Raw genomic sequence first — 24,323 nt, forward strand, 5'->3', positions numbered from 1 at the left:
CTCTGACTCTTTCTCAGGAGCTTGTCACAGCCATTCGCAGCCCGAGCAGCGGGGCCATCTGACTTAGCATCCCGTTGTTTTTCAAACACTTCTGTTATGCCAGACTGAATGCGTGAATCATGTGCCTGTTCTGCTAATTATGTTCTGAGCAATCGAGCTTGCTGCTCTCCAGCAGCTCTCCCGTCCTTGAATCCTTCTCTGAGAGGAGCAGCCTGTGTCTTCCCCCCAAAAGTGCCAGCTTTCCTCCATCTGCAGACTCTGGAACTGGCTGTGATGTTGCATGATGTTTTCATTTGTGTGTGGAAGGAAGTATTTGGGAACTGTCACCCCTTTGGCCTCGTCCAAACTGCGTCTCTGTGATACTTCTGCAGAAATGCACGTATTTTATGTATCTACTCTACTCGAGGTGATGTGCTGCAGCCCAGGGAATACCGAGGGACTTGGAGATTCAGGTTGCCATTTTATCTCTGCCCGTGCCTTGGGCCTCCGAGATTTTCAGGAGCGTTTCGGTGTTTGGGGCAGATATCAGACCATGCTTCTGCCTCCTGTTATGCATCACAGCTTGTGAAAAATACTTGGCATTGAAAAGTGGAGAGAGAGGTTTTGTTTTTTTCCGCTGTTGATGTTTGCCACTTGCAGGGGTAAAAAAGGAAAGGGAGGAACTAAACCAAAGAAGGCATGCAGCAAAAAATAACTGACACAGATGCAAGAGCTGAGTCTGACTCTTGTTCCTGCTGAGTAACTGATGATGAGGCAGTACTTGCTTTCCCAAAATATATCAGGGAAAGAGATACTGGTGCTGTGCTGGGAGATGTTCAAAGCCCACGCCTTCTGTGAAGCCTGTGAGTCATGGGCACCTATTGCTTTCTGGGGTATGCTCCGAGCTCCCTTCGCTTGATCATAAACCCAAGCCCACTACTATTTCAAAAATACTAATGCTACAAATATCTAATTTAACCCATTCACGTAATGCATAAATCTCAGGGTCTCCTTTTGTTGTCTGGGCCTTTTCCAGGAAAATCACTATTGTGAGTAAATTAGGTGATGGTTTCTTTTGTGGTATTTTTTTTACCCAGCTTGAGTGAAGGAGGTGGCATCTCTTAATCACCTTAAGCTGCTGTTGTACAGTGCTGGTGAACAGCCATCCGATATGAAGGGCTGGAGCTGCACAGCCTGCTGCATTGGCCTTGAACCTCCAGGCAAGCCAGGTTGAGATGTTCAGGGAAGGTGTGGGTAGTACCGGGGTCAAGCTGCATCTGCCAACACGGCAAAATAAGCCTTTTGGGGCTTAGACACTTTTACTTTGAGATGTTGCCTTTCTCGGAGAGTTTCTGTGTTTTTTCTTTAAGCCTGAGCAGATCTTCACCCACGCTCAGCCCAGATGTAACTCGTTCCTTCCTGCAATCTGTGGCCGGCCTGTGTGTTTTGAGGAGGGAAGTGGAGATGCTCAGCAATTGTGCAGGGAGTGGGAAGTCCTCCTCCGCTTTTGATTCTTATTTTAACAACCAAAGAGTGTCTTTTTCCATGTCTGGTCCAAAGCTCGCTCGTTTTGTGGAAAAGAAACTGGTGCTTCCAGCATCTTTAAGCCAGCCAGGCTGTGGCTACTATTGGCTGTAGTTTAGCTCAGCAAGTGTGGCCTTGGTGGAGCAGCTCTGCTGGAAGTGTTTGGGTTGGGAGAAAGGTTTGCATCCGAAGTTACAGGGAACAAACTTCTGGAGAAAAACCTTTTGTAAAGTAACAGCAGAGCTGCTCTAGGTCTGCTGAGTTGGTGGAGTTTTTTTTGGTTTTGCATTATCTGTGCTCGGGATGTTGGCGTAACTGCGAATTGCTGAGGAAGAGATAACTGGGCTGGCTGCTTTTTCCAGGCCTCCCTGTGAATTACTGTACGGTCGTTGTGGAAAAGTCCTAAAGATAATCTTGGAGCTTTCAGACCTCCCTTTTGTGAGGTCTGCGCTGCCCCTTGCCCTCTGTGAAATGGCCTTGGGGGGGGGTTGCTGTTCTCAGCTCAATGAGGCAGCTCAGAGGAGGAGGGCAGCCTGGAGGGATGACTTGCACCTTGGGAATGCCTGGCCAGGCTCTTTTCCTGCTGAAGATGTGGAAGGGCAGCACGGTGGGCTTTGTGTGTCATGCAGGAAGCGCTGAGAACAGTGCCCTGCTTTGTCTCCTGGTGTTAGATGAGGCTATTTGTAAATCAAGACATCCACAGAGCAGCATGCACACTGCTTTCCCTTCCAGTCAAGGCCTGTGAAAGCTGAAAAGAGATATAGTTGGTGTTAGGACGACGTTGCCATCTAAGCTATGTCCTGCTGTGGCCGTGCTGAAGTGTTGCAGTGAATCTTTGAGTGTTGCGTTTCCCTTGTACTGCTGGGAGAACACAGCAAGTCTGAGAGAGCTGCTCCTTCCCTTTGGCTAAATGAGTCAAAGAATACATGAGTTTGGCTCTCAGCTTGCCTGCACGGGTTTCTGTCAGGAATGGATACTGGAGTTGCAACCAGGACCTCATCACAACCCATGTCACTCTTTCACGTGTTGTTTGGGAGAACAGGTCGCACTCAGTGCTTTGGGGATGCTCCCACACCGCTGGGGGATTCTTGATTTGGGGAGGTTGGAGGTGTGTCTGCGTAGAGCTGTACCTTGGACACAGATTCTGCTGGTTCCCCAATTAAACAGGAATTGGTCTGCTCACAGCTCTATCCATGTTTCATAGAATCACCAGATTGGAAGAGACCCACCAGATCATCGAGTCCAACCATTCCTATCATTCACTGTATGTCTTCTTGGTTAACCCTAGGGATATGCGATGCTGAGGCCTCAGAAACTATGTTTGGGTGTTCCAGGCTGGTACAGGGTCATAGTTTGTTAGTCACAGGCATGGAGAAACAGCCTGGTGGTGTTTGCACGCCTTGGGGATGGGGACGTTTTAGCTCCTGAGCCCTACAGTGGAGAGCTGCGTAGGTGTGAAAAGAGAGCATGTTTGGGAGGTAAACCCGAAACAAAGATACTGCGTCCTGAAAACTCCTGTATTGCTACACAGCTCTGACAGGACTAGGCACGGCCTTCTTCCCTGACACGGGTGTTGAGACTCTTAAATGGTTTAATTCTCGGTCTTACAGAACGATGACCTTAGGAACCTGTCCCTCTCTGGCCATGTGGGCTTTGACAGCCTCCCTGATCAGCTGGTCAACAAGTCAACGTCGCAGGGCTTCTGCTTCAACATCCTCTGCGTGGGTAAGTGCTCCTGCACTGCTGGGCAGTCAGCTCATGCCATGGTGTGCGTAGGTATCCACTAATTAGCACCTTCTTCCTTCTGTAAAGAGGGAGATCTGAGCAACCAGGGACCATAGCAGCAGGAAAGTGACAGTTTCTTCCCAGGGCTGCTCCAGGGTAACTTCTAGTATCGCTCTTTTCCTTTTCTCTACCCTCTCCCTGAGCCAAAACATGGAAATGTATAGTTGTTAAAATCTACCCTTTCAATTGTCTTGTGGCTCTGCTTTCCCCAAGAGCCGCCCACAAGGAAACTGAGCTAACTTGGGAACTTGTATTGTTAAAAGAATGTTAACTTAAATCCGCCTTCCTCTGGGTTGGGCACAGAGGCTGTTTCTCAATACGTTGCATTCCTTCCTTTCCAGGCTTTGCCTGCCTGTCTTGTCGTATTCTTAGTTGCTCTGGTTGGAAATGATGCCATTTTTAGTCTCCAAATGATGCGCTCAAGAACAAACCCTGTCATCTCTGCTGTGTTTAATCTGGTGCTGCCAGTTGGGTTTATAGCCCAAGTTACTGTGTTACTTGTCCCGAATTGTCCAGAGGGTGATAGGTGGAGAGGCAGCTTGTGTTCTTGGCTACCGAGAGCACCAAGGTGGCAGGGATCTCTGTGGATACTTTGTGGTTGGAGATCCATGGCTCAGCCCTAGGGAGCTGTGTGCCAAAACAGCTCCAGCCCCTTCAAGGTGCCCCCAGAATGGAGTTCTGTAAGTTGACAAAAATGGTGGGGTTTATTCTTAGTTTCGCAGAACAGTCTACAAATACCATCTTTCCATTTGTTGTTCGTTTAAGCCTTCAAGAAAGGAGTATTGCCTCTTCTAGTTAGTTACATTCATTAGCTGGAAAAAAAACCCAAAACCCCTCTGGCTTTGAATTTTCTACGGCAAGTTGAGAATTCCTGTCTGCGGTGCTCACCTGCCCGCAAGGAAATCTGGCAAACAAACTGGAGTCCTCTCTGGAGCTTTGCATGTGGAAGAGCGAGAGGAGAATAGATAGTTGCGCTTCTGCACAATCCAGCTCCCAGCCCTCACGTGACTCTCCTAGCAGCATGGAACTGTTTAAAATGCAGCAGGAACAGCCTGATTAGCTGGCAGCTCTTTGATCAAAATGGCATAAATTAATTGCCTTTTTCTCTTGCAATAAATATTCCTCTTGATGGGTCTCTATTAACATAGCAGTTGGGTCCAACTCTTCTCTTGTAAAATGTGCTGATCAACCATTTTTTGCCCCAAATTAAAATGTCACACAATTTGTTGCAGTTGTCCAAGGAATAGGACTCTCCTCCTTGAAAGTAAAACCAAACACATTTGAAATTGTATTTGGAGAAAGGACAGAATTAACTTTGACGTTGTAATGTGAGGCTTTTAATTGTGATGCATGTGGGTAAAATGCTTCAAAGGCCATCTAGCACAGCACGCAGCCATGCTGAGTTCACATCAGGAGCTCACTAAAATACGTAGCTTCAGTGACTTAACAGTCTGTGCTGTTAGGTTAGGACTGTTCTGTGTGGACTGAGATCCTGAGCTATAATGTTGTGTTTCTTTCTGTCTTCCTCCTCTTTGATTTTTTTCTTTCTTTTTTATAACTTTGCCTTCTGTCCTGTGACTTCACAGGGTGGGGGTGCTGTCACTAGTGAATCTCTGCTCGATTATTTTCCTTACCTTCCCCAGCCTAGCACAGAAAATGGTCACAGCGTAAGCCAGCAAAATGAGCTGTCGAGTATCATGGAGCAACAGGCAGTTGCTGAGTAGTGGTATTTGTTTCTGTTGTCACAAATACTGTATAGTTTTCTGAGGTCTTCTAAGCAGCGATTTTGTGTATTTTGAGAGAGATTTTTCATGCTAGGATTCCTGCATGCAGCCTAGAGAGATGCTTGAAGCCAGTCCCAGGTACTGGCTCCCCTTTCCCACCTGATATTTTGCTTTGTACATCATGTGCTTGCCCTTCATGCTGTTAGGCAGGAGGGAGCCTGCATCACCGGTCAGGTCATACTAATGCAAGAACCGTGAGTAACAGCTGAAGGCTGCTGGCAGCAAATGCCTTTGTGGGAAAGGAGCAATCATTTCTCTCTCCTGCACTGCCACTGTCCAGTAACAGGGTTCTAGCAGCAACAGGCATTTGTTGGTTTGTTATGGAAGGAGTCCTTCCCTTCTCCAAGGAGGGGGCAAATGTCTAGGCAACAATTCTTAAACCTGATATGGTTTTATTTTTAATTCCCTCTGCCCATTTCTTCCAGTTTAGTCCCTTCTCTTCAGGCAGTCTCATAAGCCTCCGCCCATCCTCTCCAAGTCCTCTCTTTCCCATGGGAAACATTAACAGCAGCATCGCTGGAAAAGTCTGCGTGCCCCTCTGTGTGTGTGAAATAAGCCCCTTTCCTTGCCCAAAATACTGAGGAGCCCCTGAGGTCAGTGGTGCTTAGTGTCTCTGATGCCACTTTTGGCACCCTTGCTGCGATTGTGGTACCGTCTCCCTTGAAAACCCAGCCCGTGGACGTCCCTCGCAGTCCCAGCACAGCAGCCTGGCTCTTCTACAGGTGACAACTTCCAGCTCTGAAGGCATCTGGTTTATCTCACTGTCTGTTGGGATGGCAGCATTTGCGTAGCAGGGGCTCATTTTGGGTTCACAGCCCTGGCGTGAGGTGCTTTGATGGGGCACGTCTGCGCGTTGTGCGGCAGAGGCACATGAGGTATGACCCGTGGAGGAAATCAGTCAGAGACAGGCAGCAGGAGACAGAGCTGCTGTCAGAGTCCCTGGGGGACTGATAAAGATGGGGACTGTCTCAAAAGACATCTGTTCCTGCAGGGATTATTTTGCTTAGCCATGTGCATGCAGCCTAATTCCCCTGCTGCCCAAGTGGAATAGCTCCTTAGCCTGGCAAATGTCCCCGAGCAGGAGGTGAGGAAAAGCAATCGGACCATACTAATGTCACCTTTTTCTGCTCAGGCGAAACTGGCATCGGCAAGTCAACGTTGATGGACACTCTGTTCAATACCAAGTTTGAAAGTGAACCTGCCACGCACAACGAGCCTGGTGTGAGATTGAAAGCCAGGAGTTACGAGCTCCAGGAGAGCAATGTCCGTCTGAAGCTGACGATTGTCGACACAGTTGGATTTGGTGATCAAATTAACAAAGATGACAGGTAAATTTATTTCTGTCAGGAGAAGGAATCCTTGTGCTGAGGTGCTCTGAGATCAGAAGGACCTGATCCAGTGTGGGAGGCAGATCCTGGCTGTTCCTGGGGGTGCTTCCTGATCCTGCTGTGGCAGCTGCCATCACTCACCCCCGTGGGACAGGTAGAGGTGATGAGAAACTGAAGTGAAGAACAGACAGAGCAACGAGGCTACAGAACTGGAATTGTTTCTGTCCTTCTTGTCTCTGTGCAGCTGAAGTCTCTGCTTGAGTTGAAACATGTAAATATTAGAAAGCATGAATTCAGTGTTGTATCTTCTGGGGAGCTGGGGCACAGATAGTAGTTCCTGTTCCCACCATCCTGCAGTGTTCAAATCAAAGAGTGCCTCACTTTAACGTTGTACCTGGGTGCCAATTTTCATGCTGTGTGCATGAAGTAAATGTTCTGGGCAGCCCGCACAGTCCCTTTTGTTTATCCCTGTGGACTTTTGCTTAGTGTTAAAAATAGTCACTCTGTGATTGTGGCTAATAATGCTAATTAATGCATCTCCTATACCTTAAAGCCACACATTCCCTCGCTGCAGTAATCCTAGCCCTCTCTGGAGGGTTGTTTGCAATCCTCTGTTCTGTGCCTGGCCAAGTGAGGGATGCACTGACCAAAAGCCTTTAGGGCACTAGGTAGACAGCGTAGGCTCTTGGAAAATGCAAGCCTGACATCAAAGTTTCCTCCAGCATCCCCGTTAGCATGGAGGTTGTGCAGGTTCTGCTTCCTGTTCCATAGGGAAAGCTGTAAACTGGAAGAGATTTAACAATGCAACCGTTGCCCCTGCTTTGCTGCTCCAGCTTCTAACTAACGCTACAGAGACAAAAGGAGAGGGGTGTATGCTGGCTGGAGGGAGAGCTCTGCACATCGGACGCTGCCATATGCTGTGGGGCGAGAACAAAAGCTGCTCAGAGCAGGAGCAGGTGCTTGGAGCGGGGATGCTCTGCAGCTTGGTGCTGCTGGGTCACTTTGCATTTGCTTCACGCAGCAGACGAGAGGAACCAGCAACGTGGGTGGTGGAGCCCCTCCAGCTTCCCTCTTAGACAGTTGGATAGAGGAGCAGACGCGGGCAGCAGGGCTTAGGGACAGCTTCTGTCCTGCTGTGTCCTGACACATATGGCTGCAGGGGGTGAAATTTTCTCCATGCTCCTGGTTTAAGTCTTCCCAGTCCTTTTTTGCTCTGCTTTATTTTGATGCTTTCGCTAATAAGATCTCCCAGTGTAAGGCCTTACTGCCTTCATTGCGACACGCCTCTGTCTGAGGTTCTTGGTTTCTCAGAAGTTGCAAAAGCAACAAAAACAGAGCAGCGCTCATGTTACAAACTCATCTAGTGATATTCATATCTCCTCTGCCTGCAGATTAGCCAGCAGTGCTCAGTGCTGTCTTAACGGGTCTCTGGTGTCGGCAGCCCTCAAGCGGCGCTGGCTGTCTTTCACTATAGCTCTCACCCGATAAGTCTAGCAAGAGCCTGCTCTGCTTCACCGAGGGTTTTGAGCAATTGCTGAAACAACTCCCCTGGCATCTGGAGCAGAGGGGCTGAACCAGAGCCTTGCTGGCTACCTGTCAGAAGGGTGTTTCTGTAAGACCCAAAAACTCACAATGGCCTATTTCCTACTCATAACTGCTTTTCAGGGAGGGCGTTAATGCTGCTGCGAATTGAGTGCTGAAGGCAGTGGTGGTGTTATCTTGGTACCTTGATTTTGATGCCCTCCTTCCAGAGCTTCCTTGAGCTGGAGGTCCTGAGGCTGCCCTTGGTGCAGGGAGGAGGAAACTGAAAAGCTCCTTTTCCAGAGCACAATCGGTTGGATCAGGGCATGTTACACCACACACACTTATTTCCTTCAACAAAATGGTCCCCCAAAGTATACAAGTTGTAGAGTTGTCTCCTGAGCTTTGCTCACAAGCTTCAATTCCCGAAAAGTTCCTTTTATCCCCTTGTGAATCTTTCCTCTCTTATAAGGTCCCACACAAGCTTTTGTGAAAGTTAGGGTAGGTGGTGGTTGATGTTTAAATTTTTTTGTATCAGATGATGGTCAGTGGCATTGGCAGGGCAGCAGATCAGGCTTTAATTGGACAGTCTACAAAATACGTTCCTTGTCAGGCTATCAGCCTTCTGTGGTTTCCATGCACCTAAAGTCCAGGGTCTCTGCTGCTCTATCTTGCTACGTGTCCATAATCCTCTCCCTGTGCAGCAAGGGGAAACACACACTTGCTGAGGAGGGTCTAAAGAGCAGCACTTGTCCTGTAACATACAGAGCACCCATGAAGTTTCCCACGTGTCGATCAGTGACCTGTGTTGTCCCAGCAGCGAATGTCCTGGTTTTCTCTGTGCCATGTTATCTCTCTCCAGCTACAAGCCTATAGTAGAATACATCGATGCACAGTTTGAAGCCTACTTGCAAGAAGAACTGAAGATCAAACGATCCCTGTTTAATTACCACGACACCAGAATTCACGCCTGCCTATATTTCATTGCACCAACCGGACACTCGCTGAAGTCCCTAGACTTGGTCACCATGAAGAAGCTCGACAGTAAGGTACTTGCTGCTCGTGTTATGACTCTTGCATGGTCCTACTAGTGCTTTTATGATCTTGCTGCAGGCTTAGTTAAACACAATTAGAAAAATACTGTATTTTTTTAGCAGTGGGGAATTGCAGAGGTGCCGTGTGAGAACTGCACCTTGGGCTACCTTCTAGAATAGGTCAGTGTTCATTGATTCACAAGCTGCAGAGATTTATTAGGAGTCTCCTACCCTCCTCCAATACCACCTTGGTTTAGGAAACTTGTCTGCTCACTCCACAGCTATGCTACAAAGCCACAATGTGAGAGCAGGAAACTGTATTTATGAGGATGCATTAGGACACCACTGTTCTTTTTGCTTTCCTGTGGGTTAACTCAGCCAAGTTCAGCTCACAACTGAGATGTCGTTTGGCTGTTGAAAAGGAGAGAAAAGTGTGTCTTCCTCAAATGCATAAATAAAAGCGAGAAGTTGAACTCTGCTAGCTCTAGCACTCAGATTTAATTAGGTTTTGGTACAAAACCTGACTTGGTAAGTGTGTGTGAGATGAGAACCACATCTAAAACACTTCAGGTCATCTTACTAATCAATGAAAATCAAAATGCTATGTCTGTGTGTTTCGACTGCATCCAGCTAGACATGAGCAGCAATTTGATCTTCTGTGGTGAATGTAGTGTCGTGCTAACCATAACCCGATAAACAGGGAGAATCTGAATAAATATGTTACTTGGCCTGTGCTTTTTCAGTCAGCCTTGTGATTAGCAAGAAATGGGACATGATCTTGGTTTAAACAGGTACTGGGTTTCACTAGGTACTTGCAAGATCATTTCATCTGTTTTCTTCTAGGGAAAATAACCATGATACAAATGTAAACCCCCACGTATTTAACCTGAGCTTTCTCTGTGCTGCTTTATTAAGCAATGTGATTAGGCAATTTAAATCAGCCCACCTTGGACCTTTGGCTCGTTGAATCCTGATTCTGCAGAAGATACATGCTGACAGAGGTTCTTTATTTCCTAGAGTAGCCTGTCATTTGGGTTTTATGCAGAGAAGGAGGATCCCTCCCGCATTCGGCTTAAAACCCAAAGTGCGCTAATTGGCATTCATGTTCTGTCTTTTGGCAAAGGGGATTTAATAACTCCAGGCCATCCCCTGAACAGAACTAAGCTATGTAAAATAAGGATTTTCAAGTACTGTAGTTAGAATCCCTTCATACAGTTGATATCAAGATCTTCCTCATTACAGTTTCTGTCTGCTGTTACAAGAAAAGGCAAATCTTGCAGGACCAAAAGCAGAAATTTTCCACATGGAGGGAGCAGGAAGGGAAAGAAAGCAGAATTCCTTCTCCTAGTGCCTTCTTACCCTCTCCTGGCAGAGTGGATGCCTGTGTGGTGCTTGCTGTGCATCCATCCATTCAGCTCTGCGGAGGGTACTGTGCTATCTCGCTTTGGCTCCTAGATGGTCTTGCTGTCTGCCATCCTACTAGTGTTGCAAACAACCTGTCGAGGGCAGAGAGTCAGTAACTTTAATTTCTATGTGAACCCCATCAAGCAGTTCTCTTGGATGATTGTCTTGGAGCTGTGCAGGTAGAAATACACCCCAGTGATGGGTGTGCAGATGGGGGAGCTGTGCCTGTGCTACCGCCAGCTCCCGTCCTTCGTGCCACATAGTTGGATGGGGCCCTTTGCTTCTACCTCCAGTGAGGTGACAGCAGCTCTGCTGCCCACCTGGGTGTCCCAGATAATGCCACGCAAGCGAATGCCCACATGAGGCTGTCATCCGAGGGTGTCTCTTGCCATAGCCCAGCCAGCTGTGGGGTGGAGAAATGCCTGGATGGTCATTTCCTTTTTTTGGAATAGCTTATAATACTCTATGACAGCATTTCCTGTCCTGCCAATTCGGATGAGGAGAGGAATACAACAGGACAGGAAATAGCACGTTGCCAAATTGTATTTGACTTCTTTTTAAGGCCATCATCCCTGCTGCCTGAAAATCCTGTCTCGGGCAGTGCTGCTGTCGGAATGTCTTCTGCTACGGGGGCGATGGTGGGTGGCACTCATAGGACCATCGCTGCAGATCCATGCTGCTCTGCGTCCTCTCCTAGTGACAGAATGCGTGCAGTCCTGTGTGCAGAGGTGCTGTCTTTGTCTTGCAGGTGAACATCATCCCCATCATTGCGAAGGCTGACACCATTGCGAAAAATGAGTTGCACAAGTTCAAGAGTAAAATCATGAGTGAGCTGGTCAGCAACGGCGTCCAGATCTACCAGTTCCCGACAGATGAAGAGACAGTGGCTGAGATAAATGCCACGATGAGTGTATGTGTTTTGAGGGGTGTTTGCTTCCCTTGGTTTGCATGGGTTCATTCTTTATGGTAGGGGACACATTGCCATGTTCTGGCTTTAAAACTGCAGCCTGAGCACAGACATCAGGCTGGCCAGAAGGCTTTTGGAGCTGGCGATACCTGTCAGACATGGGCTGCTCGGCCTGATACTCTTCATTGTATGGTAAATGATCATTCCCTGAGCATTTTTTCATGTCCTTCCCATGTTGCAGTATTCCCATCTTGGGAAAGGAAGAGGGTGGGAGGCAGGGCCCTGATGCGGTCAGGGCAAAGGGCTGGGGTTTGGTTTTCCTGTCCCAAACAACCACTTGTTACTTAGCAGGGTTGATTCACTTCTGCCTTTGTTTTGCTTTCCGGTGCAAGCGGGGGTGCCCTCAGTGATGTTCCTGCTCTTGGCAGAGCCATCAGTGGCAAGGGCTCTGGCTTTCACCTCCTTCCTCTTCCTCTAGTGACAGGGGTGGGATTTCAGGGCAAACAGAGCTGGAGTAGACTAAATGTTTGAGGGGGGCTTACAAAGGAAAACAATTTCCTATGGGCCTGACTCTAAGCGCAAGGAGAAGATCCTGAGCTCCGGGTTTCTGGCAGTGATGTGCATCACAGCGATGCTGACAGGGCCCTTGAGTTGTTTTTTGCGGGGAACGTAACACCCAAGAGGTCAAGTCAACCATGAAGCAAGTGCAAGGATGAGGCTGAGTTACCTGCATCTTTACAGGGAATGGAGGCATCAAAATTAATCCATTTCCTTGCAACTCAAAAGCTTTTGTGAGTTTCCCTGCTTGGAGATGGGCTATGGTCGCATCCAGCTGGATATCAGACTCTCTCCAGCCCTCCGTATTGCTTCCCTCTTTTCCTGAACGTAGAGAAACTTGCACAGAGAAGGGACTTGGCTGTGCTAGGGTGTGGTGTGTGTTTTGCTTTCCTGTGGTGCAGCCCAGCTGCTGGGAAGCTCCTTTGCCACTTAATTCCATCTCCTTGGCCACTTGGCTCTGTCCCCTCCCACCCAGCCTGTGAGCATTGCTTGGCTGACAGACACCTGTTCCCAGAGCCTGCACCCGGCTCTTTTGGATGCTGATAAGGCAGGGAAAGCACTGTGGCAGAGGCCACCTCCCTCCTGGCAGGAGCCAGGCTTCTGGGATTACATCCTAGACTGTCACCACCACACCCACGGAGACGGATGCCTCAGAGCTTGCTGACTCAGAGCTGGATCAGCTCTGCTCGTTCCCTTGCTCACAGCTTTCCCCTTTTTAAAAGGAAGCATTGACAGTTATTTCTAGCAGCAGAAACCCCCTGAAGTTTTAGTCTACCTTTCTTGGAAGGATGCACTTTATTGTCTTTTTTTTATTGTTTGACTTAATTTTCTTCAGTGTTCAAATACAATTCCAGTTTTTAAGGCTCCTTCTGTGCTTAAGATGCTTTGTAATTGCATGACGAACGGCTACATTGCTTGTATTTTTAGGACTTGAGAATTCTGAGGTTTTAAGTGTGAGCAGGTTTCTCATCCAGACTATCCTGTTGCTCCTCTAAAACACCAGATGAGTTGCAAAGGCATTTCAGTGACTTAAATCCAGCACAACTGCCGCAGTAAACGGCTTTATTCAGAAACAATCCCTGACAAGGCAACAAAGGAAATCCCTAACCACGTTGTCCCTTTCCTTTTGTAGGTCCACCTTCCTTTTGCTGTAGTTGGCAGCACTGAAGAAGTGAAGATCGGCAATAAGATGGCAAAAGCCAGGCAGTACCCCTGGGGCGTTGTGCAGGGTATGTTACCAAAGGCACAAGTAAGACCTTGTCATCCTGTCTAATTTTCACGAAAGACGTGTTGATCCTTATCAAAATTTGTCTTGAGAAAGCTAGATTGCAGCTCAAAGACTTCTTAAAATGAGGGCTTTGTGATGTAGGTGTAGTCATGGAAGGGGTTTGATGGGAGGGTGTTGATATCAACCTAGCTATTGGCTTTAGGAAGAGTAGGGTAACGCTGTTAGGAGATGTGAAAGCAAGGGGGAAGCTTGGACAGCTCAGTGGGTTGCACACAAGCCTGAATGTCAAATCGTAGCCGGGGGATTTTCCGGAGAGGTCAGCAGATGCTTTGCCCTCTCATCTTGAAGTGGGAGCAGAACTACTCTGTACTTCCTCTGTACTCGGCACTGGTGAGACCGCTCCTCAAATCCTGTGTTCAGTTCTGGGCCCCTCACCACAAGAAGGATGTTGAGGCTCTGGAGCGAGTCCAGAGAAGAGCAACAAAGCTGGTGAAAGGGCTGGAGAACAGGCCTTGTGAGGAGCGGCTGAGAGAGCTGGGGGTGTTTAGCCTGGAGAAGAGGAGGCTGAGGGGAGACCTCATTGCTCTCTACAACTACCTGAAAGGAGGTTGTGGAGAGGAGGGTGCTGGGCTCTTCTTCCAAGTGACAGGGGACAGGACAAGAGGGAATGGCCTCAAGCTCCACCAGGGGAGGTTTAGGCTGGACATTAGGAAAAAATTCTTCACAGAAAGGGTCATTGGGCACTGGCAGAGGCTGCCCAGGGAGGTGGTTGAGTCACTTTCCCTGGAGGGGTTTAAGGCACGGGTGGACGAGGGGCATGGTTTAGTGTTTGATAGGAATGGTTGGACTCGATGATCCGGTGGGTCTCTTCCAACCTGGTTATTCTATGATTCTACTTCAGCTTTCTGTACTGAAGCTGCTGAGGACAGGGCCTGGGCCTTGCTTTCCCAACTAGGGCTGAGAAGTACAGGGTTGAGATGGCCATGCTCCGCTTGTGGCTTCAGCTGTGTATCCAGCTGGAGAATGGCCCAGCAAGCTGCAGGGAGCTTTTGCAGGGCAGTTCTGCAAAATCCGTTGGGTTTTTTCCAACAATACAAGCTGACCCTGAAACAGCTTCAGCCTTAAGTGTCTTCAGCTGTGTGCACCACAGGGTGATGCTGGGAATAACTCACGACTGGGAAAGAGTGCTGAGTTTGGGAAGTCTTGGACTTTACACATGTCCTGCTGGGTTCTTGCTGTTCCAAAGAAACTAATTCCAGAGAGGCAAAAGAGATTTGGTTGGATACCAGAGAGATTTTGCAGACCTGGCCCAGCCCCACAGTTAGGCTGAAGGGGAGCAGCTGGAGTGTCTCGCTAAGTCCCTGGAGCCATGCTGCAGGGTCGTCTGGTAGCAGCAGAGATGCCTGTTGCCTGCCACTGTGTCCTAAAGAGGGAACTTAGAATGGTTTGAGTTGGAAGGGACCTTAAAGATCACCTAATTCCAACCCCCTTGCTTTGGGCAGGGACATCTCCCACTGAACCAGGGGGTCAAGGCCCATCCAAACTGGCCTTGAACACTTCCAGGGATGGCGCAGCCACAGCTTCCTTGGACAACCTGTTCCAGTGCCTCACCACTCTCATTGTGAATAATTTCCTCCTAATGTCTAGTCTAAAACTTTCCCTCTACAATTTATAGCCATTCCCCCTCGTGCTGTTACTCCATGCTCTTGTGAACAGTCCCTCCTCAGCTTTCTTTTAGCCTCCTTCAGGTACTGAGAGGTTGGCATAAGTTCTTCTTGGAACCTTCTCTTCTCCAGGCTGAACAACCCAAACTCTCTCAGCCTGCACTCCAGCCCTTGAATCATCTTTGTAGCCCTATTTCCACTCCTCGTTTTTAAGGATACCCAAACTGTTTGCCTGCACTGAAGCGTGCAGCGCTCTGACCGCAGGCCCTTCGAGGCTGACCAGCTTGCTTGCCTAGGGGCTGGCTGTGGCGCCCCAGACCCTGCTCTGACTAGAAGGTGTTGTGGGAAGCCGTGTTACACTCTGTGTGCTGCCTCCATTCATTCTCAAACCCTTTGCCTCCATGATGGCTACAAACTGAGATGTTGTTGCTTGCCTCGGCCTCTGTTGGTGACTTGGATTTGGAATGGATTTAAATGGGAACAGCAAAGAATTTTGGGGCAGGCTGACTTGTGTCCTGCTTGCGTGCCTTTAGAGCTCTGAGGCTTCCTAAACTGCATCCAGGGAAAGGGAGGTACCCGGCTCCTGGGCTTAATGTTCTCTCTGTGGGTGGTCTGTCTTTTGTAGTTGAAAATGAAAATCACTGTGACTTTGTGAAGCTACGGGAGATGCTGATCCGAGTGAACATGGAGGACTTGAGAGAGCAGACGCACACCCGACACTACGAGCTGTACAGGCGCTGCAAGCTTGAAGAGATGGGATTCAAAGACACGGATCCGGACAGCAAGCCTTTCAGGTAGGAAAGCGTAACTCGGGGCTTGTGCAGCCAGAGAGGTTGGAGGTTTTGGGGTAGGCATTGTTCACAAGAACCAGAGGGGGAATAGAAATGGTCACTTGTAGCAGCTGACATCTGAAGTGTGGCTGGGGAGGAAAACCTTGTGCAGTGTAATCAGCCTGTCTCCTACCTGTTATCTGTCAGCTGGCACTAAAAAGTGTTGAAGGGATTGATTTCTAATTGCTCCTCCTGTCACACTGTGTGGAGAGCAGTCAATCACTGGCCTCTTCAAACTGATCTTACTGTCCGCATTTGATACTGTCCATTGCTTTATGGGGCCAAGAGGCTGCTGTAATGCAGAGCCCTCTCTGAGGATCACTGCTGTTCTCTGGTTTCTTTGTGTCCTCAGCATCGTAGGTGAGATGATGGCAATAGTAGGAGTCAGGACTTGTAGGCATTTCTAACTGGGAGCAGTGAACATCAGTTAGCTGTGCGCATTGTTGGCTTGTCATTTTTTAAAGCTGGGAGAGTCCAAGACAGGGGTTAAGAAGTTGATTTATCTTTTTTATCTCGTCCCTTGCTCTTGCTTTCCTAAAACCTGTGAGCTGTCCAGTCTTAAGTGAAGCTTACGCTCATCTCCCTGCTGGCAGCACTGTGAGCTTCATGGAGACCCGAGTGACTCTATTGAATAGGATGTTCGTTAATCACTCCAGAAATTCCTCCTGATGCTTCTTTTCCTGGGAAAAGGGCAGGGTTTGGGATGCTCAGGTAGTACATTAGTGCCCCCTTTCCCCTCCACTGCACGCTCAGCTGTGTTTTTCAGCCAGCTTACAGGCTGCAGTTGCTGGGCTTCAGAAGTGCAGCTGTGTCCATGCTGAGATGAGCGCAACTCATGCATTGAGGTATAAGCGGTTACCAAAGGGAAGATCCTGGGATAAAGGTTCTTGTTGACCCTCCTGAAGTATTCCACAGCTGGTCCGAGGTGCCGTGGTCTGAGGCTTGCGGTTTGGCTTTTTACTAAATACCAAGTTTATGCTGTCTGACAGCTTTTTTGGTCTGAAGCCCAAGTCATTAGCCAGGGACAACAGCTGTGTGGGAACGCTGGAGGGAGTGTTTGTTTTCTCCTTCGATTTCCTGTTTCCCATTCCTCCACAACTTTTCTCCAACGACTGCACCCGCTGCCTTAGCAGCATCCCACGCCCCCCTTTGCCCCAGGGAAAGTCAATCCAAAAGAAACGTGCACCAGCGGGGATTTACCCCCATAACACCCGTGCGTGTCAGGAGCTGGCGTGCCAATCCCTGAGGCAGCAGCCATGCAGCTGGGTCGCGCAGGTCACCACGGACATAGTTCATCTCTGATCCTCAACGGGGGAAAGCCAAGCAGGCTCAGAGCAGAAGGCAGGGTGGGGGCTTTGTATTCATGTTTCTGGAAAGCAGCACTTTGTGGTGAGCTGAGTGAGGCCTGTGCTGTGACAGAGTTTGCATCAGTTCAGGATTTTGTTTGTGACCTGCTGAGTGCAGCTGCATTTTTCTTGCAGCATAGAAACTGCTGGAATTGGTCGAGCCCAGTTCTGTTATTAGGCCCAAGTGTGAAGCTTTATTGGATTTCCTTTCTGGAGAGCAATGGCTTAAGATGGGCTCAGCCCTTCCCTTTGAGGAATCTGAGGAATTTCCATTGCTTCCTGTACACGAGGCCTCTTTTGACCAAGCTATAAGTAGAAAGAAGGAAATGAAAACGTAGAGAATTTCTCCATCTGTTACGTGCTACTTTAGAGCAGTTCGCTCTGGGTGCCTCCTCTTTCCAATAAACAAACAAAACCCATGATCCCAAGCTGTTTGGCTGAGGCTGATGTATATCCCAAATGAGGAAAACAGCAGGTTTGGTTCTTTCTGTTCTTCCTCTGAGACCAGGGATCAAAAGCATGCCTTTCCCCAAGGCCTGGGCCCTGAGAGCCACAGGGACCGCCGCTCTCCAGCCACGTCATATCAGCCAGGAGCATTTGTAAATCTCAGGGTAAGCAGGGCAAAAGGCCTCAGCAAAGCGTTGGCGTGGTGCAGGTGCTTGTGTGAGATGTGAAAAAGGAAGGCTGGCGATGGTTGTGAGACCCATCTTGCTGGCAGAACCCCCCGCTGCTCATCCAAGCTGCAGGAAGGGAGGAGAGAGCACCAGTGCCCTGTAGGCGTCTGCTCTGTGAAACGGGGTCTGCTGTTGCACAGTCCTGTTGTCCTGTGTCTCTTGTGGGCTGCTTGCTCTACTGCTCTGGTTAATTTTCTCAAAATATTGTTTTTAAAAGACTGATATTGGAAGGGCATCATTAACTGTGTGGGTGTGCACTGGGGAGTCGAGTTACTGTGTAATCTAGGATCACATGTTTGTACACTTAAGATGCAAATTCCATCATCATCTTGTCTGTGAGAAGCTGCTGAGATCCCAGTTGACTTAGACTGTTATTCCTTAGGGCTGTAAGTGGTTTTTTTCATATGCAGCCTGAGGCTGCCAGGCCAGTTTCCCTGAGAACTTTGCTTCTCTGAAGGTAAGAGAAATTTGCTGGCTTTATGTTAACACTAAATTTTTAAGCTTGAAGCTGGGAGTAGCACTGAACTTAGGACATTTAAACACCAAGCCCCCACCACCCTCAGCCTTGCAAGCGTTTTCCTGCTTGCCCATCACCTGGCATTGTGGTTTTGGAAACGAGCTTTTCAAGGAGCTGTGTGCAATGAAGAATACAATTTGAATTTTATGTTTTGGTCCATAAGGCTCTGCTGCTCCCTAGGATAATCTGTCACTCGTTGCAGATGCGGCTTTTGCTCACTAGGCAGAGAAGGCTGATCTGCCCTCAGGGTTTTCCGAGGTTCTAGCCAGACCCTTCAAAAGGGTTTATGAATTTAAGTGCCAATGTCCACAGTCAAAGAATTAAATCCGAGACTGATTTTTAGGGAGTTTTGATTCGAGCCTGCTCACCTGTCTGCCGTGAGGGGTCTAAATTCTTAAGAATCCAAAGGCATCTGTTGCCATGTTCTCAAATGAAAAGATTTTTGTCACTTCTACAATCAGCATTTTCAGTTCAACATGGGGGAAACCAGTGTGGTTGGTTGGAATTGTGTGATTCCTCCCAGGTGGCCAGTGCTGTGCAAGATCTGCTCTGGGCATCCTGTGGAGTGGTTTAGGAGGCAACTGAAGTGCCTGTCAGTTAGCAGTGTTAAACCTAAGTTTTGGATTTATCTGATGGATTTTGTTCCCCAGCTCTACACCTCCACACACTCCCCTAAAAAAACCTCCAAATAACAAAACCAAGCAACAAAAAACCACCAAAAATCCTACCACACGACAAGAAATCCAAAAGCTTGGCTTTAATGGGATTAAGATGTCCCTCTAGCCTGATTAATGTTCCTTAGGCACATGCATGCAACTGTATCTGTGTGATATCAATGGAGTTTTCATTTAAAAGATGCGTTTTCAAAAGAAGCGTCTTGGGGGAAATAGTTGTCATTCCCACGCTATCATTATCGCTGAAATATCCAAATCCATTTAAGGAATAAAAGGGAGAAGAATTTGGCATCCAGAGTTCCTAAGAGGCTCTGAAAATCTCAGAGGTGCATGGACAATATATTTTGTGTCCCAATTCTTGGCTGTGGTATCTCAGTGCTGGGGAAATAAAGGAATGCTAAGAAGTAGAGGGGGAATAAAAGAATGAACGAATCCAGTACCGTGGTTATTTGGAGGAGGAATGCTGCTGCTCATTTATAAAGGCTTTGCCTCAACAGCTGAAGGAGAGGGAGAGAGGTCTCCCAAGATGGCTTTATCTAAACAAAGCCCCTGATCTGAATCCATTAGCAATGAGTTGTGAAAATTAGGTTTAGTCTGTGTTAGTGTTATGCTTAATGAAGACACAAAGCCAAGTTTGGCACTGTGGTGCATCTGTCTGTTCCACAGATCTTGCACTGCTAATGGAAAGATTAAGTACAAGCAGCAGGAGAGGCGAGAAGGTGCGACCCATGCAGCTCCCAGGCCACGTGAGCATCAGGGCTTGCTGTTGGTGCTTATGTAGGGGCTGTTTATTTTTGGGGTTAATCATCCTGCCTGCCAAGTGATTCACAGGATCCTGAACAGTGCTCCGTTTGGCTTGCTATTTTGTCTCCCACTCTTGTCACTCAGCAAGCCAGGCCTTGTTTCAGTGGAGGTGATCACACCTCTGTTGTAGTCAGGGACCTCTGATGTTTTCTGACAACGCAGAGTGGTAAGGCTGCCAAAGGCTGGAAACTCATGGCTGTGCTGGAAACACAGCTCTGACTGTTTTTCTGTGTTATTAACAGTCTCCAAGAGACCTATGAAGCAAAGAGGAATGAATTCCTGGGCGAACTCCAGAAGAAGGAGGACGAAATGAGGCAGATGTTTGTCATGCGAGTAAAGGAGAAGGAAGCAGAGTTGAAGGAAGCAGAGAAAGATGTGAGTATGTTTTAATTTGGAGAGCTGCATGTGAGGGTTTGGGCTGGGGCTTCTCCAGGAGAACCCTGAGAAGGTGAGCATCCAGATCCCAGCATCAAGCCTGCAGAGGTGCTTTCTGCGCGCAGAGCCTCAAGAATTAGGTGTGAACTCAGTTCTTGGTCCTGCCATGGACTTGTGGTGTGACCCCATCACACACGTCCTTTGCTGCTTTTCTGTTCCTGTAAAATGGAGCAGGAATATTCTGGTTTTGGGCAGCTGGAACAGCACGTGGGCAATGGAGCGAATGGGACATGCTGCAGCGTGGCAGGAAGAGCAGCTTGCAGCTACATACCCCACAGAAAGGAGAGAATGTTGCTCAAAATAATGTTGATTTGAGGTGGATCTTCAGCTGTGGTACAGCCAGTGCTGCCCTTTAGCAGTCACACTGATCTGGAGACTTGCAGTAAGGAGGTAAGAATTTCCCAGAACGCAGTTGATCCCACTCCATGTGGTTGTAGAGGGACACGATGGCATTGTCCTACTATGATTTCCTCAGTACTGATTCCTGTGGGGAAGAGAAAATATGGATGTCCTGCTGTGTATTTGGCCTCATGGAGGAGCATGTTCTTCTACAGAGGTACAGCGAGGAGCCCCGGAGAAGCAGATTGCCCTGACTGGCCACATTTTATTGCCTTGCCCAAGCATGAGAGAGTTCACTAGGTACAAAGCAATGAAGGATGGAACGTGGAGGTTTGGAAGTGTCCAGAGACCTGGACATATTCTTACAGCAACTTAAATTCCCCCAATCTGTGCACAAGTGTGTGTTAATTGCAGGGCTTTTCTCACAAAGTCTTGCATGCCTGGGACAAGCCAGTGATTTGTTATTAATGCAGGTGCCTTAGTGCTGGCAGAACAGGCATCGTTACCATCGTTACCAGTAATCAGGGTGACATGTCCTTCCCTTCCCATCCAATTCTCATTCTCTCTGTCCCGGCAGCTTCACGAAAAGTTTGACCATCTAAAGAGGACTCACCAAGAAGAGAAGAAAAAAGTGGAAGACAAAAAGAAGGAACTTGAGGAAGAGCTGAACAACTTTCAGAAGAAGAAGGCGGCAGCTCAGCTATTACAGTCACAGGCTCAGCAGGCAGGTTCTCAACAAACCAAGAAAGACAAGGACAAGAAAAAGTAAGTGGGTGTCACCCACATCCTTTGTAGGGTTTGTTACAGTTTGGGAGGTTGTTTTTTCTTTATTGCTGCATGTCTGTATTTGCTTTTCCCGTTACCAGACTGGAAACTGGGCTTTTATCAGCCTGATCAAATAAAGTATTTTTTTTCTAAAGGGTGGGCCAGGGACATGATCTTAATTTTTCTCTGGAAGAGTACCTTCAAATTTTATGTCAGGGTCTGACTGGTATGGGAGAGCAATCCTCAAATGGTGGAGATTTGGCATGTGATCTGTCCACCATCTTCCGGAAGAGCTCTGGGATGTTCTGGACTCAGACTTCTCTGACTGAGCCAAAATATTAACAGGGTCTCTACCCGATCCTTTCTTTCACCCAAGAGTAGTCCTCAGTTCCCACTCCTTAAGGTTCTAGTTGTAAGTAGATTAGACCACCATATTATTTTGACCTGGGAGATGCTAGTGCCAAAAGTGAATACTTGGAAGCTTGCTTCAAAGACAAGAAGTTTTGCCCTTTTTTTTTTTTTAAAAAAAGGAACAAACTCCTATGGTACTGTAATTGCAGGTAAACGGCATTTGTGGTTGTATCGAGTTGACACAATAAGCTAAGGAATTTATAACTTTTAGTAAGGATAATGGCACTGTTTTCTACTATTTTATATTTGTATACTAGGAGTATAATCCTATACACTCTGAAATTCCAGCGGTTTAGTAGGCACTAAGTGTATCTATGGATAGACCTGTCTTGGGGTCAGCATTTGGAGGCAGGATTTTCAGGTGTGCTCGGTTTGGACCTAACTCTGCTTCTGCGGAAACTGGTGGAAGGCTGACGTTGACTTGGGCTCAGAGTTAAGTCCCCGCAGAGCTCTGCTGAAAACCTTGAACTCTGGTCTGATCCACATTCATGGAACCTCCTTCTTGCAGGCTGGACACGTACCTGGCTGTGTTTAGCTTGCTCTTAGTGCAAGAGAACCCTGTTGATCCCCGCGCTTTAAAAGCCAGAGGACAAGGTCTGCTTAGATGCGATACGTACAGTGAAGCCAGACAGATCCTGCAGAGGTGAAGGAGACTGCATGGCTTTTGTATCCCACGGCAAGGCAGGCTGCTGTAACAGAGGCTGCTTTGAGGCTTCCTGTCCTAATTTCCATCCCCTTGTTCCGTACCCAGTAAGGGAATACTCATGCAAGTCCTTTCTGGGTCATGTGTGATAATGGCACTAGTCGATAACTGCGGTCAGGAGGCTGTAAAGATGGCGATGCAGCACATCTCTCTGGAAAGCCCCTCTCTAACTCACACACACAAACGGTTCCACGCTTCCCCTAACAGCGGATAGTGAAGGGATATGTTCCCTAATGGACTTGGGCAGAGCAACACAGTGCTGTCCCTTTCTCACCTCTGAGCTTCAGCCGTGTCTGAACTGTCTCGGAGCACGAGCCTAGAAGGTTCTGTTGTCATGTGTATATGCTAGCATATTTTTATACTTTAGGAAGTTCTGCTGCTGCTCACTGCATGTCCCCTGTCTCTAACGCCGGCTTGGCACCTGTTGTTTGTTGCATCCACCCTTGGCTTCCCCGGGGAAGGTGGGGAGAGCCAGGGGCTTCTTCCTCAGCTGATAGAAGTTGCTGTAGCTCCTATGGAGCAGTAGTGCTTGATGCTAACCAAGAGCCTGGCTGAGATACAGAGTGCTCGTGTGCTGCATGCTGTGCTTGGGTAAGGAAACCGCTACAGACCCGTCAGTGTCGTGCTGAACTGCAGAAACAATTTGTGTTGGCATTGAACGTCCACGCATGCTGAAATACTGTTTTGTGACGATGCCAGTAAACCTGATAGGCTGAAACACCGATGTTCTCTCCTGCAAGAATTCAAACGTGGTGACCGGTTCCCTAACAAGAAGAGAAGCTTCTGAAGACCCTTTTCCTTATCTCTTAAAGAGAATTGGGAACTTAATATTTTTCGGAACACTGCAGTCAGGTTTTTCACCCCTTAGATGCCAGACCAGTGCAGTGTACGATGGCCCAGGGAGTTCTGTAACTTTGAGGTAGGCAGTGTGAGGTTCTACTTGCTTCTGTGAAGTTGGCTGGCACGTGCGCGGCACTGTGGGTATGATCCGTGGGTGTTTCTAGCAGCCACGACCAACGCAGTTCCTGCTTTGCTGATGCATTCACTGAAATCCAGCCATGAGGAACGTGCCTGCGCGCTGGTGTGTCCTTTCAGTGTCACTCGGTGCTGTAACTGCTTCAGTTGTCCTTTAGGGTCTGAATTACTAACAGAGGCTTTAAAGGGAAACAGTGGTGCTTCTGCCTTGTAGCACACCTTGTTTTTTGCTAAAGGCTTTATGTTTGTCCTTGCGCTCTCATGAAAAGCTGCAGTTTGTGTAGGTAAGGCCTTCCACCTTCTCTGTGCTGACGTGGACTGTGGAGGCTCTTGTGTAGTTGCCAGAGGAAAACCTTGCCATGCACAGTCCTTGTAGCCTCCCAAGAAAGTAATTCCCAAGACTGCTTTTTTACCAAGGTGGGATGAGATTTCTCCAAGTTGCGCAACAGACTTTCCACCGTGCTGTATAAGCTGGAGGGAAAGCTCGGGGTGAAATCTGCTGCTGGCCGTGACTCCATGAAGGAGAACTTGGCCTTCTGGATTTCCAGACTGTTCCTGTAGAAACAACTTGTCTTTTTTTTTTTTTCCACATTCTATTTTTGAGTCCTATAACTTAGGGTTTTTTCCATCTATAATTGTCACAGCTGTGATGCGATGACGGAAGTGTGCAGCTTTCAGGACAGCACATCTCCACCTCCAGCGCAGACACGTACCTCGTGCTGTCCTGAGCGTGGGGCTGAGCACACTTGTCAAGGCCCCGATGTCATTTTGGCATGGGACTGTGCTTCACACCCAAACAGTATGGAGGCAGCTGCTGGCAATGGACTTGTGAACAGGAGCAGCAAAAAGCCTTCTGGGGCTTGCCTGTTCTTTTGGTTGATGGCCACACGCATGCCTCAACACGTGCCACTTTGTGACTTGCTCATCCTAAACTGCTCAGGAGCCTGGACAATCTGTTTGGGCTCCATTTCTGTTTACTTCAGTCTACTTCTGAAAACCAGGTGAAAAACTCGTCTCCGGCTCCCTTTCTATATAATAGTTCCCAGTCCAGTGTGACTCGTATGGCCATCACAAGCCATGCTTAGTCCCAAAGCCACCCCCAGCTCTAACCTGGGCTGTAACACGTGGCAGAGC

General features: G+C 48.2%; 1 protein-coding gene across 3 annotated transcripts in view; it reads left to right on the forward strand.

The window, feature by feature from the left end:
- The window catches only part of SEPTIN11 (septin 11), a 57,056-nt gene that overhangs the window by 25,260 nt on the left and 7,473 nt on the right, over positions 1-24,323 (forward strand). For all 3 annotated transcript variants that reach the window (XM_069854993.1, XM_069854995.1, XM_069854994.1), the window contains exons 2-9: positions 3,114-3,228; positions 6,205-6,400; positions 8,784-8,970; positions 11,108-11,269; positions 12,957-13,053; positions 15,342-15,510; positions 19,804-19,936; positions 20,913-21,100. In XM_069854993.1, the coding sequence (XP_069711094.1) occupies positions 3,114-3,228; positions 6,205-6,400; positions 8,784-8,970; positions 11,108-11,269; positions 12,957-13,053; positions 15,342-15,510; positions 19,804-19,936; positions 20,913-21,100 (1,247 nt within the window). The remainder of the gene's footprint in view (positions 1-3,113; positions 3,229-6,204; positions 6,401-8,783; positions 8,971-11,107; positions 11,270-12,956; positions 13,054-15,341; positions 15,511-19,803; positions 19,937-20,912; positions 21,101-24,323) is intronic.

Source organism: Phaenicophaeus curvirostris, chromosome 4 (assembly GCF_032191515.1).
Source record: "Phaenicophaeus curvirostris isolate KB17595 chromosome 4, BPBGC_Pcur_1.0, whole genome shotgun sequence".
Taxonomy (NCBI): Eukaryota; Metazoa; Chordata; class Aves; order Cuculiformes; family Cuculidae; genus Phaenicophaeus; species Phaenicophaeus curvirostris.